Consider the following 19,516-nt stretch of genomic DNA (forward strand, 5'->3'; position numbering starts at 1 on the left):
TCCCTGCGTAAGGGATGGTTTGGCCCAGATGGTCCACTGCGGCCAAGGGCAGGGGTAGAGCAGAGGCCCCACCTCAGCTCAGGGCAGGGGACCCGCAGCTGGTTCAGCCACCTCAATGAATACAGAGGTTCCTGGGGCCTGTGAAGGCTAGAAAATGAAGGGGGCAGGGAAGCATGCCAGTGTGTGTTCTCCTGCCGCCTTCCCTTTGCCCATTCGATGCCTTCCACCTGGATCGCTATTGGGATCCTGTATCTAACCTCCTGGCTGTCCTTCAAGATTCATTTCAAGTCACTCCTTCAAGAAGGCTTTCCTGCCTAGAGGTGTTGCTTCCTCATGGAGGATCTTACTCTGTCATTTTCTGTGTCCCTGTTTGTCTCAAGAACAGGGACGCATCTGATTTATCTCTGTATCCTGTGCACCTAAAACAGAAGAGGCTTGGTAAATATTAAGTGCCCCGAGCCCTCTTTTACTAAGGACCTGCCAACATGGGCCCCATTCGCACTAATACCATGAAGATAGCTCTTTTCTATACTTCGTCATAAAAAAGTACTACACACACCCGGGCAGCACCTTCCACACAAACAAGCACATGTGCAAGGAGATCACCATTATTTCCAGCAAAAACTCCCCAGGGCCGGGTGTGGTGGCTCACTCCTGTAATCCCAGCACTTTGGGAGGCCAAGGTGGGCGGATTGCTTGAGCCTAGGAGTTTGAGACCAGCCTGGGCAATAGAGTGAGAACCCGTCTCTACAAAAAATACAAACATTAGTCCGGCATGATGGCGCACTCCTGTAGTCCTGGCTACTCCATAGGCTAAGATAGGAGGATGGCTTGAGCCCAAAAGGTGGAGGTTGCAGTGAGTGGAGATAGCACCACTGCACACTCCAGTCTGGGTGACAGAGCCAGACCCTGTCTAAAAAAAGAAAAAAAAAAACAGCTCCCCAACAAGATAGCAGGCTACAACATGCATGTGATGAAGCTGATTTGAAGTGCTCAGTGAGAGGTATCTGCATCAAGTTGCAGGAGGAGAAGAGAGAAAGGAGAGATAATCATGTTCCTGAGGTCTCAGCCCTGGATCAGATCATTGAAGTATTAACAGATCCTGACATTAAGGAAATGCTGATGTTTTTGGACTTTGGCAGTCTGTCCAACCTGCAGTTCACTCAGCCAACAGTGGGGATGAATTTCAAAACGCACGTGGAAGCTGTTTGAATCTTTTTGAGATACTGTAATATTTTCAATAAACCCTGGGACAACAGCAAAAAAAAAAAAAAAAAGGCCCCAGGCAACAAGCAGTGTGTGTGGGGCTGGTAAGAGTGAGGAGAGGAGGTCGGACAGTTATGACAGCCCCTATCGAGAGTCCCAGCAATACAAAGAACAGGGAGCCAGGGTTTGCTCCAGATTTCCCCAGTGGACTACAACTCCCGAAAGGCAGAGAAGTGGACTACAACTCCCAGAAGGTTGCGCGACACACAGCCAGCCCGGTGCTCTCGTGAGGCAGGCCAGTCAGATTCCGCGGGAGGGCGGCAGAGATACCGCGATATTTGGGAGCGGCCCCGAGACGCGCCTGGCGCGGGTGAGCAGTGGAAGGGGGCTGGGAAGCTGGGTTCTCGCGGCGGCGCTGGAGGGGAGGTTCGGGGAGCTGTGTCTGCGAGTGTGGGTCCGCGGCTGTCTGTGTGTGTCCTTACTTTCTCCTCTGTGCCCATGAAGCTCTGCTTGCGACTCTGCGTGGGTAGGCGGCCGTGCATATCTGTGCGACCTCACTTTCCCGGCTGTACGGGTGGGGCAGCCTGGAGCAGGAGGGACCCCCGAGCCCTGAGTGGAGGGTTTGCATCTGTGCCCGTCCAGCCCGACTTTGTGCTGCTCTGCGATTATTTGTCCAGTGTCGTTTAATCTAGTTTAAATGATGGCCGTGTCAGCTCCTCACACTGAGCGCTTACCCTGGCTGCCTAAAGTACGAAGTGTATTTAAAAAGTTGGTAAAATTAAAAAAGGAAAGCCGTGGGATGTTGGAAGTAGCCCTAGGCCTGCCAAAAAGTGCTGAGTGCTATTTAAAAATTAGGCCAAATTTTGTCAGAAAAGAACTTCCTGCTGTCCTTGAGGTATTTGGAAGCAGGTGCTAGATGGCGAGCAGGAGAGGTTGCCAAGTTGGGGAAGTGGTGGGTGTCCTGGAGCAGGGGTTTCCACAGCTCTCACAGTGGCTGGGAAGTAGCAATTCGCAGTCACTGCCTTTCTAGTAGCCCACGTGTGTGAGTGTGTGTTAGATACATTCATCCCTCAGTATCCGCAGGGGATTTCTGTATACCTTTTTTTTTTTTGAGACAAGATCTCATTCTGTGACCCAGGCTGGAGTGCAGTGGTAGGAACATGGCTCACTGCAGCCTCGATCTCCTGGGCTCGAGGGATCCTCCTGCCTCAGCCTCCTGTGTAGCTGGAACCACAGGCATAAACCACCACACCCGGCTAATTTTTATTTTATTTTATTTTTGTAGAGACAGGGTCTCACCATGTTACCTAGGCTGGTCTGAAACTCCTGGCTCAAGCTATCCTCCTTCCTCGGCCTCTCAAAATGCTGGGATTACTGGTGTGAGCCACCACATCAGCCTTCCCGTATACTCTTTTTTCTTTTCTTTTCTTTTTTTTTTTTTTTTTTGAGTCAGGGTCTCACTCTGTCTCCCAGGCTGGAGTGTAGTGGTGCAATCATAGCTCACTGCATCTTCGAACTCCCTGGGCTCAGTTAATCTTCCCACCTCAGCCTCCCAAGTAGCTGGGACTGCAGGCTCGTGCCACCACGCCTTCCATATAATTCAAATAATCTCTAGATTACTTATAAAACCTGATACAGTGTAAATGCTATGTAAATAGTTATATACTTTTTTTTATTGTGGTACTATTATTATATTTTGAAATGGTCTCTCTCTGTCACCCAGGCTGGAGTGCAGTGGCACAAACATGGCTCACTGCAGCCTTCTAGGCTCAAGCGATCCTCCTGCCTCAGCCTCCCAAGTAGTTGAGACCACAGGCATGTGCCACCACACCTGACTAATTTTTAAATTTTTTGTAGAGCTGGGGTCTTGCTGTGTTGCCCAGGCTGGTCTCGAGTGCCTGGGTTTGCTCAGTCCTCCCACCTTGCCCTCTTAAATTGCTGGGATTACAGGTGTAAGCTGGAGCAGAAGCCTGGGCGGCCGGTAGTGAGGGGCTTTGATGTTAGGCTAAAGGATTCAGGCTCATAATGGATCTTGGATCCCTGCCTACCCACCACCCACTTCCCTTGTTTGGTTCTGCTTTGTCTTAGGCTCAGTTCTCATCCTTCCTGTATTGAGCTTGAATGTATACCCTGTCTGACCTTGCTTTCCTTGCTCTGTCTTTAGTCTCGTTCTGTGCCAGCTCCACCTTTGCCCATATAGGAACTGGCAGGTATCCCTGAAACCTAAAACTCTGCCCTGGATTAAACTCATCAGAGGAGACTTAAACATCACAAGCTGAGGCTCTTTGCTCTGTCTGTCCCTGTCTTTCTAGAGGATAGAGAAGCTGCCATTTTTCTGGCTGTGGCTTACCTGCTTGGCTAGTGCCCTGGGATCTTGAGGCTCAGTAATCAAAGCCTGTAGCCCTATGACCTGCCCGCTTGCCAACTCTTTTTGCTGCTCAGGAGTTCCTGTGAGTTCAGCAGAGCCCGGGGAAGTCAGGTACTGTCTACAGCTACCCTTCCTGTGCAAATAGGTGACTCCAACAGATTCTGGTTAGAGTAATAGACTTACTGGTTTGGAATTTGATCCTCTTTGCAAGCAAACAAAGGAATCCTGCCAGCTGTCACCCTTCCTGGAATTCTCAGGTTGAACTGATTGGACCTCGCCTCCAAATGTTGGTTAAATGATCCACTTTCTATTCCTCAAGTATATTAAGCACACACATACACACACACCCTCTTTTTTAGGAAGGTAGGTAAGTTTGATCCTTAGCACAGCTTTGCTAAGTAGGCTAAATACTGTATTTCGGACTATAGTGCCTGCTGTGGGGAAGCAGTTGAAGTCACTAATACAGATTCTTGCCCCAAGTTTAACTGATTGCTTTCTGTAACCTGTTTCCTAGGAATGAGATCAGCTTGATGTGGAGGAGGTTCAGGGGCCTCAGAGATAAAATTTGGCTTCTGGTTTTGCAGGAATCTACCTATCCTAGCACCTTTTGGCTAGGATGGGACAGGGTCAGGGTTTGCGATCTAGCAGGTAGGTTTCCCTGGAGAATAAAGAATGTGCCTCCATCACCTACCAATGATGTGTTCTGGGAAGAAGCTGTGGCTGGTAGGCCCTCTGTACCTTGTCAGATTCTAACAGGGCTCCCCACTCCCTGGGGTAAACTCAGTTCTCCAACTCTGGCCAAGCATTGCCCTGGTTGGGGCCTTGCAGTGGAGCAGACATTGAGATTACTGGCAAATCAAGCTTTGAGTGATCTTGCCCTAGGGAACCAGCCTGTGCTTAACCCCTGCTGAGAAGTGGGATAATGCAGCCAAACATGATCCTCAGCCCACGTGGGTTGTGCCCAAGTGCTGAAGGCAAATCCTGGGCAGAGAGGCTAGAGAGCCAAGGGCCTGTGAGTGAAGAGGAGACAGGCCCCTGTGGATGCTCAGCCATGGAGGTAGCCATTGGACGACTCACCAGCACTGCTTCCTGGGCAGCTGCCTGGGTTTCCCTTGCCCTGCTGATTCGTTTTTGAGTGCATCTTCTAGGACCTTCTGTCTTGTACGGAGAGCCCCTTACTACTCTCTTTCATGTATTGACTCAAAGTTTCTGCTGGAAGGAGCTTCAGAGATCATCTGGTCCTACCTCTGCATTTTTCAGATGAAGGGACAGGTCCAGGGAGGGAATGACCCTGGACCAGGGTCACTCCAGGTCAGGAGCACACCATGGTCAGGGCCCAGGGCTTCTGATTCACAGGCTGGGTATCTGTCTTCTGTCTCACACTGCCTTGGAGGGTATAGTTATTCATTCGGCACCTGTTCAGGACCGCCGGCTAGTGGACTGCTGGTTGGCAATTAGACCCGGTCACACATTCAGGGAGCTTGCTGGTGGAGGGAGAGGCAAGGAAACTGATGTGTTAATTGAGTCTGTGATCACCAAAAAGGTGCATCCCAGGGAAGGACTGATCTCAGATAATTTCAGACAGGTGTCATTCCTGTCTTCTCAAACTCAACCTACAGATTCCCCAGAGGCAGCTACTGTTTCCACAATTCCTTTGCATGGGGTTCAATGTAATCGGTCCTCAGTGATGGTTGCTGATGAAGCACGTTCTGCTGGCCCAACCCGCCACGTGTAGGTTTTGGTGTCCATCAGCCATATTATCATGAGCACTCACTTCTAGTAACCTCTGAGAGCCAGAGGAAGAAGCAAACCAGCTAATCTCCTGGGGTGGCCTGTGCTTTATGCTGGTTTCTTCCTGGGCTTTGATTTGTACGGTGGTGCCCATCTTGATTAACAGGGACAGGGACAGAGAGGCAAATCTCTTGGCTCCCTGGAGCACCCAAACCTCCTTGTTGCCCAGGGTTCCACCTCACGAGCATCTTTGGAACCCATCCCTTCCTGCCACTTCCTTTCACCAGTCAGCCCAGTCCACCGCAGCAGCTCCTCTCGCCCTTCAGTCTCTCCACTAGCAGGGTCCCTTTGACACTATCACCGGGTGCCAGCACCATCTTTCTAAAACCAAAACTCCTCACCCTGGCCCTCGCTGCCCACGGCATTCTGGCCTCACCCTGACTTTCAGCCTCACTTCCTGCCCCTCCACCACCCCACATCATACTCCGGCCTCACTAGTAAGCCACTCCCTGTTCCCCAACCTGCCACCTTCCTTCAGGACCTTCACCTTTGCAAGATTGTTCCTTCCTTTGAAGTGATTTCTTCCTGTCTCTGAAAAACTAACTCGTCCTTCAGGACTCAACCCCAACATCATCTTTTCTGGCATGCAGTCTCTGACTTCTAGAGATGGTCACCCTGAGCAGCCACGCACCCGGTACAGCCCTTCCCCACAGCACTGCATCATTCCCTTGTGACTGGCCCATGTGTGGGGAAGGTGTCTCACTTTCTTATCAAACTGTGTGCTCCCTGAAGCCAGGACTGCTGATCCCTTTTGCTGCCTTAGCCTCTGGCCTGGGGCCTAATACATGGTGCTCCATACATTCTGGTCGACTGTATGAATGAAGGGGGTGGCCCTTGTTCTGCTTTTAGATCCTAAATCCCAACAGCTTTATGGATCCCAGGCCTGGCAGGCTCCCAGAACTTGAAGCCACCAGACCCCACATGGAACCAAAGGCCTCCTGTCCAGCTGCTGCACCCTTGATGGAGAGAAAATTCCATGTTCTTGTGGGTGTCACGGGGAGTGTCGCAGCCCTGAAGTTGCCTCTTCTGGTGTCAAAGCTTTTGGACATTCCTGGGGTGAGTATCCTTACCAGATAAGCATGGCAACCTCCGGCATGGGAGGCCGGTGCTCCTGGGGACTGCCCATTGCTCTGCAGTACATGCAATTTTCTTTTTCTTTATCATGTTAATCATGCTTGTGGAGGTCCTGTGTGTGTGGTGCTCTGTGGAGGATTCAGGAGACAGACCAGTGCCCAGTGTAACCAGGGGCTAGATTAGATAGTATAGACAGAGCATGAGGGGAGGCTGGGAAAGGACCCGGTGAACAGAGGGTTTGGGCTCCCATACATTAACCCTGAGAATCCATGAAGTCCTGTGTGGGAGGAGGGTTGGCGGGAGAAGTGCAGCAAGTTCCCAGTACCCCGTCCTGCCTTGGGCTCCCATACCCCTGCTTTCATTCCGCCTTGAACACTGCGGCTGTGTTCTCCCTCCTCGTGAGACCCCATGGTTATCTTGTCAGTCAAATGCTCTGAAACCCCATTGCCTGAAGCTGTAGGTTCAAACTTTGCTTCTTCAGGCGTTCAGAGCTGCCCCAGGGGCCCCCGACTGTGTGCTGGGGTCAGGGACTCTAGCCCCCATCCTTGGCCAGATCATCAACTTAGATCTATTTTCTATATTGGGGTTCTGGTGCAGAAGTTCAAGGCTTTAAACAGTATGAAATCTAACAGGCAGTGGCCTCACTTCCTAGTTCCGCCTCCAGGGCCCTTTGTTGGTCTGTCTTATCACCCTTGGTCTTTGCGTGGCTGGGCCCTGCTGGGCTGGCTGCCCTCTCTGCTCCTCTCTTGCCTTTTCACATTCTGTGCAAAGCCTTCCCTGTGTGCCCCAGCCCAGCCCCTGTGGTTTTGTCCCCTTCTTTTAAACTTATTTGACATAGAACTATAGGTTGCCTTAGACACTGCTGGTGTTACTGGCCCCTAGTTTTGGTGGGGGCTTGTGAAGTTGCTGGGCCCCAGGCCTGGCTTTTCCCTCTTTTGTATCAGCTGAGCACCCAAGATGCGGTGGCCCCGGCAGCTGTATGTGGCATGTCCAGCAGGGGGCGGTGCTTACTCACAGATGACCACGTGGTCCCATCAGCTGGGGCTGGGCTGGGAAGTGTTTTACTTTTTTACTTTCCACCGACTTCCACCCAGAAAGTCACCCCATCACCCCACCCCCAGGGCTGGGATAAGCCATGAAGCTGCCAGCCAGGGATGACAACCAGGCCACAGTGGGGGAGGGAGGAGAGTCTCGTGGCACTCTGAGACTAGGTGCTGCACTTTTAGGGCAGTGCTGCTTAGGCCCAGCCACGCTCTGTGTACCCAGAAGCATTGGTAGGAGCTGGCCAGCTAGAGCCGTGAGGGCGGGAGGCCTCTGCCACCACCCCCTGGGGAGGGAGGGAGCCATGCAGTTCCCTTTTCCCATAGCCCCAGAGCAAGTGAGTTTCCGGACTAGGGGTGGATAGGGGCGGGGAGTCCTATCCCAGGAAACAGATGGGCAGCCTCAGAGCGGAGGGAAATGGCAACCCTACCGCTTCCTCCCATCCCACGCAGCCAGCGTTTGGCAGGAGGGGGGGTGTGAGGAAAGGGTTGCCTGGAGCAGGGAGGTGCTCCAGCCCACCCCAGGGCCTTTTAGCCTGGGCCCCATGGGATGGCAGGCCATGTCTGGAACAGGACTTGGCTTCCCCTCTCTGGTTGGAGTTGATGCCAAAAGTGAGGCAGCCAGAGGGCACTGAACTGGGAGGGAGGGCTCCCCGACTCAGCCTCTTGGAGCCTGCCTTTCCCATTTGAAAATAGGGCTGATTCCTGCTGCCCATACCCCAGACTCTTGTCAGGCTCCCTGATATGTTGGCTGGGGTGGGAGGGGTCAGAGATGAAAATGATCTTGTGCCAGTGACTCAGCACAGAGCCTGGCATGTTGAAGCACTCGGTTGTGTGTGTTTCCTGGCCATCACCCTGTCCTTTCCCCTTGTTCATATCCTTTGGGCCAGCCACATGGTGTGGGGCAACCCCACTGAGAAGAGCCATGGAAGCCACAGTTTACCTGCTCTTGTGGAGGGCCCATGCCTTTCATCTGCAGGGAGACAGCTCTCCAAGCCTGGCCTTGCTTATTAGGGCCCTCGTGAGGTGTTGGGATCCAAAGGTATCCCTGGATTGCCTTGTGTTGGCCCCAGTGGTGGCGTCTATCCCTGTACACTCCCCTTCACTCCCTGATGGCCCTGATCTCCACATTGCCTCCTGCTGGATCTCCTGCAGGAGCATCATTGTCCCTTGGAGCAGTCACTTTCAGCTCTTCGCCTGCTGAGTCATGGGTTCATGTGCTCAAGGCTTTCTGGAACTTCCTTAGGTACGTCCAGATTTTGTCTAGCACATGAACAGCTGGGGTGTGGGCTGCAGGGAGCTGGGGGATTCTACAGATCTGGCCCATCACTGTTCCTGATTGACCAGTATCTCCAGACATCCCAGTAAAGCTGCTAAAGTCAAGGTAGCCAAATCAGGGAGACTGTGAGGGGTGGTGGAGAGATATGGATTAGCCACAAGCCACACACACCAGCAGTCGGGGAGAGTAGTCACTAGCAGAGATGACCTTGAGTATGTTGGGGCAGGTGGGCAACCGTGTCACAAGAGAGGCAGCTGAGCACATTTCTGATGCTGGGACCCTGGGACCCTGGGCAAGTCAGTTATTTTTGGCCATAATTTTCTTATCCACACAGTGAAGGAGGGGCAGGTTCTCAAATGATCCATCTCCAGGGCCTCTTCTGGCGCTGGTGTTAGAAGATTCTACATGTGAGGGCAAAAAGGACTAGGACCCCAAGGCAGCCTGAGAGAAGGTCCTGGGGCTCAGGAGCTTCAGGGGGCCAGGGGGTTTTGTAGTTCCATAGCTGTCATGTAATTGAGTGGCAGTAAAATCCGGGTTGTCAGCTCAGGCAGTTTCTTCCCTGGGGTTGGCAGCCTGGCCCATGCAGGGGAGCAAAAATGGCTTTCCTCCATCTTGCTAGGCTGCTTGGCTGGGCTATGAGTTCAACTGACTTATAAACAAAATTAACAGGGCCGGGCACGTTGGCTCACTTTGGGAGGCTGAGGCGGGCGGATCACTTGAGGCCAGTTCGAGACCAGCCTAGCCAACATGGTAAAACCCCAGCTCTACTAAAAATCCAAAAATTACCCGGGTGTGGCGGGCGCCTATAATCCCAGCTACTCAGGAGGCGGAGGCAGGAGAACCGCTTGAACCCGGAAGGCGGAGGTTGCAGTGAGCTGAGATCGTGCCATTGCACTCCAGTCTGGGTAACAGAGCAAGACTCCATCTCAAAACAATAACAACAACAAAAAACAAGATCAACAGGAGAAAACCATATTTAGTTACATATCTGCACATGGGTGTACCACAAAATATGAGATTCCCAGAAGAGTGAGATGGCTGAAGCCTGTATGGCAGCCTGAGCTACAAAAGGAAGTAGGGGCTTGGGGCTTCTGGGGGTGGTGGCGACACAAGTTATGGGAGGGTGAGGGGAGGAATTATACAGTGAATAAGTGTTGTCTTGTTAGGCAGATAAAAACTTCTCAGATAATGAAAGATGCCTCAGCAGACTGTCAATAAGTCAGCCTTCCTTTCTCAGGGATGGGGACTCAGGACAAGGGGAATCCGTCTTTAGGCAGATAAGAGAAGTTCAGAGAAAGTTCCTCCCTGCATTTGTTTTTTCCCCAGTGCCTTCAGGTTTGAAATAATCAGCATACCAAAGCCGCATATTATGGGGTGGCATTTCCTGAACTCCTTCATCCACACCCTTCAAACTTGGGAGGAGAAGACAGACATCACCCTAGCTTTTGCCAGGGCAGGTGTCAGCAGAATTCAGAGCCAAAAGGGGATTTCTAAAGATAGAGAAAACCCCCAACTCAAGGAGTCAGCAGGCCTCGGGCTCAGAGAAGGATACATTTCTAGGGTGTCTGTCAGCATCCAGGTCTGTCGAGGGTGAGGAAAAGAAGGCTCTGCTCGTATGTAGTGTGGAGTAAATTCTGACTTTCTGGAGGACCACTTGACAATACTGAGAGAAATTAAAACATGTTCATAGCCCTTGATTTACCCACAAGATTAAACTCTGTGGGGTGTATTTACAAAGTAAAAGGATGTCCACTGTAGCATTATTTATAATTTCAAAGCAAAACTGGAAGCAAACAAAATATCCAGCAGTAGAGAGCTGTAGTGCCGTTATGATTTATGGGACAATCTCTCAGTGGATTACTCGGCAATGATTCAGAAAAATGGGGTGGCTCTCTCTGTGCTGAAGGGAGCAATCCTCAAGATGGAAGCGGAATAAGCAAGGTGTAGGAGCTAGCAAACTGGACCCCCCAGGCCAAATGCGGCTCAGTGCCTGTTTTTGTATAGCCTACAGCTAAGAATGATTTTTACATTTTAATTTTTATTATTTATTTTTGAGACAGGGTCTTGTTCTATTGCTCAGGCTGGAGTGCAGTGGTGTGATCACTGCTCACTGCAGCCTCGACCTCCCAGGCTCAAGCAGTCCTCCCACCTCAGCCTCCCAAATAGCTGGGACTGCAGGCGTGCCATCACACTCTGCTAATTTTTTTGCATTTTTTTTGTAGATACAGGATTTCGCTATGTTGCCCAGGCTGGTCTCAAACTCCTGGGCTCAAGTGATCTGTCTGCCTCCACCTCCCAAAGTGCTGGGATTACAAGCATGTGCCACTGTGCCTGGCCTGATTTTTACATTTTTAAATGGTTAAGTCAAAAGAAAAATAGTATTTTGTGACTCAGAAAAAAGTGATATGAAATTCAGATTTCATGTCCAAGACGATTTATTGGAACACAGCCATACCCATTCATTTACGTATTGCCTATGGCTGCATTTGTGCTACTACAGAGTTAAATCATTACGACAAAGCCTAAAATATCATCTGGCCCTTTATAGAGAAGGTTTGCCGACCCCTGGTATGTAGCCTGATTCCTTCTGTGTGTTCTTATACTGAGTTACTGTGCACAGTTTTTTCCTCTGGAGGTGGTTACCCTTGTGGAGGGGGACCGGTGGAGGAAGGGAAACTTGCATTTTTCATTTTTGTATCATTCTGTTCAGTTTTAATTTGTAACCTATGTGTATATTTTTATGTGTGTTTTTTTGTTTGTTTTTTTAAGTCAGTGGGGCTTTTGGTGGGAATATTGGGGAACATTCTTGGTAAGTTTGTGTGTGTGTTTTTTTTTAAAGTGCTCACTGAAGAAAGAGCAGAAGACATAAGGCCTGGTTTGAGGATTTCCTTTTTTTTCTGGGTGGGGGCCACCTGCCCGCTCTGTGTCCTGATGTGGAAACTCTGAGACCTTTATTTGTGCCTCTGCCTGCTTGGCTGGCCCCTTCCTCCTCTGGCCTGCAGCCCTGTCGCCTGCTCCTCTAGGGACAGAGCTCTGTCGGCCTCTGGTCAGAGGGTCCCACACCCCAAGGTCCTTCCCTGATTGCCCAGAACAACGTTCCTGTGCAGAGCCTCCATAGACCACCTCCCTGGTTTCCTTCTTGAGAATTTTCTGAAGTTGGGGAAGCACACAGAAGGGTTGGCATGAGGAGCTGACACAACCAGAACACCAGCTCCCCCAGGGGCAGATGAGAGCACGACTGTTTCCTGCAGAACCAGGTGGGAAAGGGTCAGGGTCACAGAAGGGCTGGGGTGGTACGGTGAGCTGGATGGACCCCTACCATGTGGTCTAAATGGCCCATGCATGGGTCATAAGGGGAAACCAGGGACAGAGGAAGAGGGTCTCGCCCACGGCCTTCCAGGGAGTGAGTGAGTTAGCAGAACTGGGGCCTTGAGGCCAGGTTTCCTGGGTCCTATCAGTGAGTGAATTGAGGAGCTCAGACCTGGAGCTCATTCTCTGCTCAAGCTCACCAATGCTTGAGGATGGTGGAATTTGTGGATTCCTATCTTGGTCTGCCTTGGAGTTAGGGGTTACCTGTACTCCACCTATCTGTTAGACTGAGCCCTAGCAGAGGGCAGAGCTTGGATCTTATCAGCCCTGCCCCCACCATATAAGAGGCTTAGTAAATGTTTGCTGAGTAGAGGCATCATCATGAGCCATGGAACCCACTGAGCCAACCGGAACTCCCTTGGGGGTTTTGTTAAGGAGGCCGCCTCCTTCACAGCTCCCACGCCTCATGTGCCAACCGCACTGGGCCCCAAGAATCCTTTGTCCTAGAATGTACCCACCACTCCCCTGCTCAGGCTAGTGTCAGCTTCTTAGCTGGCCGCTAGGACCTGGGCACAGGTCTGGAGCATGCCAGCGTCAACACTGGTAGACCCAACGTCAGTGTCCTCTGCTGTGCGTCCTGGCCCAGAGGACTGGGCCACCAAAGCCCTGGGTTCCTTGTCTTGTCACAGGTTAAGTGCGGGGCTACCACTTCCTCTTTAGAATCCTCCTTGGTCTCCAGTGGAGGCATCATCATGCCCTACTAGAAACACCTGCTCTCCAGCCACTCAGCTGCTAGTTCCAGTTGGGCTCTTCTCCTTTTCTTGTATATGCCAGAGCTGTGCTATCTGATATATTTAAATTTTCTTGTATATTCCAGAGCTGTGCTATCCGATAAATGTAAATTTGAATGTGGCAGCCGCTTGCCACATTCAAATTTAAATTTAAATTAATTAGAATTTAATAAAAAATTCAGTTCTTCAGTCACAGCAGTCACACCTCAGATGCTCAGTGGCCACATGTGGCCAGTGCTGCCACACCCTACGGCACAGGTAGGGCCGTTCCCATCATTCCAGAGATGGAAATGCTCTTCACGGATAATGCTGTAGAGTTGTGGTTCTCAACGGGGGCGATTTTCCCTCCCAGGGGACGTTGGATAATGTCCAGAGACATTTTTGGTTGTCCTAACTTAGGGGTGGTGTTGCTGCTGGCTCTTGGTTCTAGTGGGTAGAGGCCAGGAATGGGCTTGGCAGTGGAGACTCAGGCCATGGGATTTGTCTCATCCTGTGGCTGCGAAGTGCCTCTCCATGAGTTCCTTTGATAATCTGCCCCAGAAGTAGCCTGGCCACACTAGGGGCCTGAAGTAGAAACGGGAGGTATCACTCTAAATCCTGATTCCATTTCTCCTGACCAGACCCAAATCAGGATTCCTGATGTCTCTTCAGCAAAGAAAAGGAAACCAGACTTGCCAACTGGTTTCAGGAAGGAATCTCTATACATGCTAGATAAAATGCAGGCAACTTTTGTAATAGGGTCTATCCAAGCCTCAGTCACATACACAAAGAGATTCAGCTTAAAAATATTAGCTGTAAAAACTTTTCTCAGGTAGGCCAAGCGTGGTGGTTCACACCTGTAATCCCAGCACTTTGGGAGGCTGAGGTGGGCGGATTACCTGAGGCGAGGACTTTGAGACCAGCCTGGCCAACATGGTGAAACACTCTTTCTACTAGAAATACAAAAATTAGCTGGGCGTGGTGGCGCACAACTGTAATCCCAGCTACTCTGGAGGCTGAGGCAGGAGAATCTCTGGAACCCAGAAGGCGGAGGTTGCAGTGACCCGAGATAGTGCCACTGCACTCCAGCCTGGGCAACAGAGCAAGACTGTGTCTCAAAAAAAAAAAAAGGGAAAAAAATTTTTTTTTCTAAGTGGTGTCAGCAAGGGACCAAGCTGGGAGCTGCCTTTCGGGAATTCTGTAGCATATGGGAGATTCTTTTTTAATGCCCAGCGCTGCTTCTACCAGGACCCACAAAGGTGTAAGAGAAAGCCAAGGAAGGCTCCTGCCCTCAGGGAGTTTCTGCCCTTGGCATTTGCTGGGAAAAGGTCAAGGTAAATGAGTAAACGGTCAGAATTATTTAGTATCATAGAAGATAACACTTTTTTTTTTTTTTTTTTTTAATGTGTACAGGGCCCAGCCCTTGGCTCCCAGGACCTTTTGGTGGAGTGAATGAAAAGAACAAAGCCCATAGGGCTGATGAATCAGATCAAGTGACATCCCTCTAAAACCAGAAAAACTAGTCTGGGCCTGCTAGACAGCACTGGGGTCAGTCAGGGCCACCTCCAAGGAGAGTCAGCTGCTTCAGTGGGTCAGAGGTGGGGCATCAGGAAGGACCCGCCCATCACATACTCTTCACATTACTCCTTAGTGAAGACCTTGACCCCAGGAGGCTCCCTAACAATGTGACTATAACCTGGCAGGGTGGCTAGAGAGTGGAGCCTCTGAGGGGTTAGGCAAAGAGCTTAGAGGGAAGATCTCAAGCAGGGTGAGAGGCTTAACAGGACCCCGGTTGGAGCTCCCCAGGGGACAGTGGGGGCCTAAAGGCTCTGAGACCTTGAGTGGCAGTGTGTAGGGAAGGAAGAAAGGGTAGAGCTGAGAGGGAGGCGAGAACCCCTGAGTCAAGGGCATTACCAATTTGGGGATGATTCTTTTTATTTTTTTATTGATTGATGATTGATTGATTATTTTTTTTGTAGAGAAAGAGTTTTGCCCTGTTGACCAGGCTCATCCCAAACTTCTGAGCTTAAGCAATCTGCCCGTCTCTGCCTCCCAAAGTGCTGGGATGACAGGCATGAGCCACCATGCCTGGCGCCCAATTTGGGGATGATTCTGAAGGCCAGCACTAGGCAAGGTCCTTCGCTTTGCAAACTGGAAGATGGTTTTGGGAGCTGGGGAGAGTGGAGGACCTAGACCTTCAGGAGGTAGCTTTCCAAATTTCAGAATAGAGGCGATGAACCTGGGACATTCTTAAGTAGCAAATGGTTCAGGATGGTTGGGAAGCTCTTAAAAATGAAAGATGGTGGTCCCATGAGCAGAAGCAGGCAGTGTATTAGCAGAGATGTGGTCTCTGGCTACCTGAAGCCTTCTGTTGAAGGAGCTGGAAAACAGTTAAGTGGAAGGGAGGACATGTAACCAAAGATGAAGGAAGAATGTGGTCCAGAGCCCTCCAGGGTGAGCTGAAGCTATGGCAAAACTCAGGAGGCTCAAGAGGGCTGTTTTGTGTATTTGGAAGAAGAACAATGAAGCAGTGTCTGGTGCTGGAGGCCAGTGGTAACATTAGCAGAGGATAAGAAGAAATGGGAGGGGCTGGGCGCGGTGGCTCACGCCTGTAATCCCAGCACTTTGGGAGGCAGAGGCATGTGGATTGCCTTAACTCGGGAGTTCAAGACCAGCCTGGCCAACATGGTGAAATCCTGTCTCTAGTAAAAATTCAAAAATTAGCTGGGCATGGTGGCGCATGCCTGTAATCCCAGCTACTTGGGAGGCTGAGGCAGGAGAAACCCTTGAACCTGGGAGGTTGCAGTGAGCCGAGATTGTGCCACTGCACTCCAGCCTAGATGACAAAGTGAGACTGTTTTTTTTTTTTTTTTTAACAAAGAAATGGGGGGATTCTTTGATCTCATTTTGTTCATCTTCTCTTTTGAGCTTGTGGTAGGAGGGACCTGAACCGAGGCTGGGTGATTCATCTCCTGTCCTGGGAAAGTTCTCTCCTGGGGTGCTAGGGTACTGTAGTTGGTGACCTACAGGAAGTGTGGGAAACATCAAAGGGGCCAGGGGCAGGAGATGGCTAATGTCCATTTATCAAAAAGGTGAAGGAGGTGAGCTCTACAAATTGCTACAGATAAGGCTTGTAAGTGCTAAGAAAAGCTAGATTGGGATCACTAGGAACAAGGCATATCGATTTTAGTTTATGTTTTGGATAGTAGACAAAGTATTTTTCGATTTACATGAGGCCTTTGATGGAATCCTAGGACCTCTCCCTAGAACACCTGGGGATGTTGTCAGCATGTTATAACCAGTGAAAGATGTAACTTGGAAAGAGTTTCTTCTTGGTTCTTTCTCACCCCTTGCTCTGCTTCCACACCCACGCCCGTGGACATTGTGGGTGGCCTCTGCCCTTGACTTTGTTCTGTTCATAATTTGGATTAGTGTCTCTGGGGGCCACTGATGGTGGTGCTGGCTGAGAGGAGGAGCAACAGGATTGAGCTCTCAGGAGCTCTCTGTAGGCTGAGCAAACAGCAGACCAACTCTGGTGAGGGGAAGTTTACCAGGGACATGTGAGGGACTGCATTTGGGAACAGAAAAATAACTGGTCAGATACAGCCTGGCGCTTGTGGCTTAGTAGCAGCATGAATGAGAAGAATTTTTTTGAGTTTTTGCTGATTGCAAACTCCATACATCAGCAGAGGGATGCGGCCACCAGAAGAACTGCTGTGGGCTCAGGCTGCACCGATAGACATGATGCTCTAGTTTCTTCAGGAACCTAACAGTGGGGATGCCTTCTCCGACCCCTGGAGGCAGAGTAAATGGCTCTCACCTGTGGGTTCTTCACTTCTGGGAAACTTAATTTAATTTTTTTTTTTTTTGTAATTTTCTCCTCTCTATTTTTCTGTTCTCTCTGGAACTCTTTAATCGTCAGATTTTTTAACTTACTGAATTGATTCGATTTTCTCATCTTTTTTCTACTATTATCCGTTTCTTTATCTTTTTTTTCTCCTTTCTGGAAGATTTCTTTTAAACTTGTGTTGAATTTTTTATTTAACTGTTTATAATGTTAATTTCTAGGAGTTCTTTTTTGTTCCTTGAATACTCACTTTAAAAAGTGTTATGTTCTTGTTTCTTGGGTGTAATCTCTCATCTTTAAGTTTTCTTCTCCCTCCATTGTCTCTGGGTTTCTATTTTCTGTTTGTTTGTATAATCTCTTTCTTGCTAGAGGACTCTCCTCAGATATCTGATACTCCTTGGCTGTTCTTATTTGGGTGCCAAAAGCTGATTGGAAACTCTGTCTTCACTGCCAGGGACTTGGTACTCATCTGGTATTGAAATGTTTTGTTGGTGGACCTCTGAATTCCATATCTGAAGATTTCCTTCCCTACCATATCTCCCTACTCCCAGGGTTATTTGGTTTTTCCAGAAAGACCCTATCAGTAGTCTCCTGCCTGGTTGACCTTGCGTTCTTAGGGTCAAGTAGGGGAAGCAGGCTTGGGTCTCTCTGTTTGGTCTGTAGATACTCACTTCTGCTCCAGGACTCCTTTGACCTCTGTTGTGCTAACTCTGCAAGGGTAGTATGTTTGGCTGCCTGGGGTGGGAAGAAGACCTGGGGGGAACTTTAGCTGTTCCTTCTACAGGTCAGGAACCAGTCCTCCTGTATTCAGCTGTCTGCCTCATGCTCACCTTTGTGGTACTCAGTGCCTCAAGTCCTAGGCTCCTGGGCTCTGATTGGCTTGTGTCTCAGTTACTGTGTAGGCTTTGGATATTTTCTTTTCTCATCTAATCTAATCTGATCTTGTAGGATCCGCTCTGCTAGTGCTTCCTTTGGCTTCCATCTTCTGAAAGCGCATTGGCATGTCATAACTGCTGTTGGTGGTTGTTCCTCTTCTTTTTGTTCTTGAGAATTTACTTCTTTTCTTTCTTTTTTTTTTTTGAGATGGAGTTTCACTCTTGTTGCCCAGGCTGGAGTGTAATGGTGCAATCTCGGCTCACTGCAACCTCCACCTCCCAGGTTCAAGCGATTCTCCTGCCTCAGCCTCCCAAGTAGCTGGGATTACAGGCATGCGCCACCACACCCCGCTAATTTTGTATTTTTAGTAGAGATGGGGTTTCTCCTTGTTGGTCAGGCTGATCTCGACCTCCCCACTTCAGGTGATCTGCCCACCTCAGCCTCCCAAAGTGGGATTACAGGTGTGAGACACCGTGCCTGGCCGTTCTCTTCTCTTCTCTTCTATTCTCTGATAAGGTCTCACTTTGTTACCGAGGCTGGAGTGCAGTGGCGTGATCTTGGCTCACTGCAGCCTCGACTTCCTGGGCTCAACTGATCCTCCCACCTTGGCCTCCAGAGTAGCTGGGACTATAGGTGTGCCCCACGATGCCGGCTAATTTTTTTGTATTAGAGATGTGGTTTCCCCACGTTGCCCAGTCTGGTCTTGAACTCCTGGCCTCAAGCAATCTGCCTGCCTCAGTCTCCCAAAGTGCTGGGATTACAGGCGTGAGCCACTGAGTTTAGATCTTTTTAAAAAAATTACTTTTATTTTAGTGGGCTTCTGGGAGGGAGCAGAGTTTACCTTATTTAACTAAAAGCTTTTTCTTCTATTTAACCTTTATATGTTCTTTTGCTTTAAATGTATCTTTTTATACAACATATTGATGGATTAAACAACATCCAAGATGAGAATCTGAGTTTTAATCAAGAAGATGAGCCTGTTATATATTTACTATAATTATTATTATATTAGGATTTACCTATGCTGTCTTATTTAATGCTTGCTTGCTTTTTATTTTTTTATTTTTTTATTTTTATTTTTGGAGATAGGGTCTCACCCTGTCACCCAGGCTGGAGTGCAGTAACTTGATCTCTGCTCACTGCAGCCTCTGCCTTCCTGGGTTTAAGGGCTCCGCCCACTTCAGCTTCCCGAATGTAGCTGGGACTACAGGCGCACACCACCATGCCTCGCTAATTTTTGTATTTTTTGTAGAGATGGGGGTCTCACCATGTTGCCCAGGCTGGTGTTGAACTGGGCTCAAGCAGTCTGCCTGTCTCTGCCTTCCAAAGTGCTGGGATTACAGGCATGAGCGTAATCCCATTACTGCTCCCGGCCAAATGATTTATCATATGTTCTCTCTGCTTCTTTTTCTCCTTTCGTATCCTTTATGTGTAGATTGAATTTCCTTCTGTGGGTTTGAAAGGTAAAGGTTATTCTTCTTATGGTTATCCTAACTTGTTATGCCCTCTCCTTTACCTTATCACTATCTTGTGTCTTCCCCGCGAAAGAGACAGGGCCTTCAGCATGGCCCTGGCCTGCCCTGCTCTCCCAACCTGTGCTGGCCCAGTGGCCTCTCCAGGACTGGGTTCTGGGGAGGGATAATGCAGCCCTGCTCGTTTGCCATCTTACTCAGAACTGGGCAAGGCTTATTCAGGGCCATCCCAGGGAGACTCCAGCATTCAGTGGGGGTTTGGTTTAAATGACCCCTAGGCCGGGCATGGTGGTTCATGCTTATAATCCTAGCACATTGAGAGGCCAAGGTGGGTGGATTGCTTGAGCCTAGGAGTTTGAGATAATTCTGGGCAACATGGTGAAACACTGTCTCTACCGAAAATACAAAAAATTAGCTGGGCATGGTGACATGCACCTATAGTCCCAGCTACTCAAGAGGCTGAGATGGGAGGATCACCTGAGCC

At 49.7% G+C, this 19,516-nt stretch overlaps 1 protein-coding gene and 1 pseudogene across 10 annotated transcripts in view; both read left to right on the top strand.

Moving 5' to 3' along the window:
* The first annotated feature begins 485 nt into the window (after positions 1 to 485).
* Positions 486 to 1,212, top strand: LOC129013595 (small ribosomal subunit protein eS17-like; annotated as a pseudogene).
* Positions 1,213 to 1,488: 276 nt separating this feature from the next.
* Positions 1,489 to 19,516, top strand: part of PPCDC (phosphopantothenoylcysteine decarboxylase) — a 108,837-nt gene continuing 90,809 nt past the window's right edge. For 5 of the 10 annotated variants that reach the window (XR_008494037.2, XM_063652773.1, XM_063652771.1 and 2 more), the window contains exons 1-2: positions 1,489 to 1,576; positions 6,215 to 6,421. Coding sequence is in view for 9 of the 10 variants with exons in the window: in XM_063652773.1 (XP_063508843.1) it covers positions 6,236 to 6,421 (186 nt within the window). In the remaining variant the exon portion in view is untranslated. The other 5 variants (XM_054450013.2, XM_063652770.1, XM_063652772.1 and 2 more) reach the window with 5 other exon arrangements.

The sequence above is a fragment of the Pongo pygmaeus genome, chromosome 16 (assembly GCF_028885625.2).
Source record: "Pongo pygmaeus isolate AG05252 chromosome 16, NHGRI_mPonPyg2-v2.0_pri, whole genome shotgun sequence".
Lineage (NCBI taxonomy): Eukaryota > Metazoa > Chordata > Mammalia > Primates > Hominidae > Pongo > Pongo pygmaeus.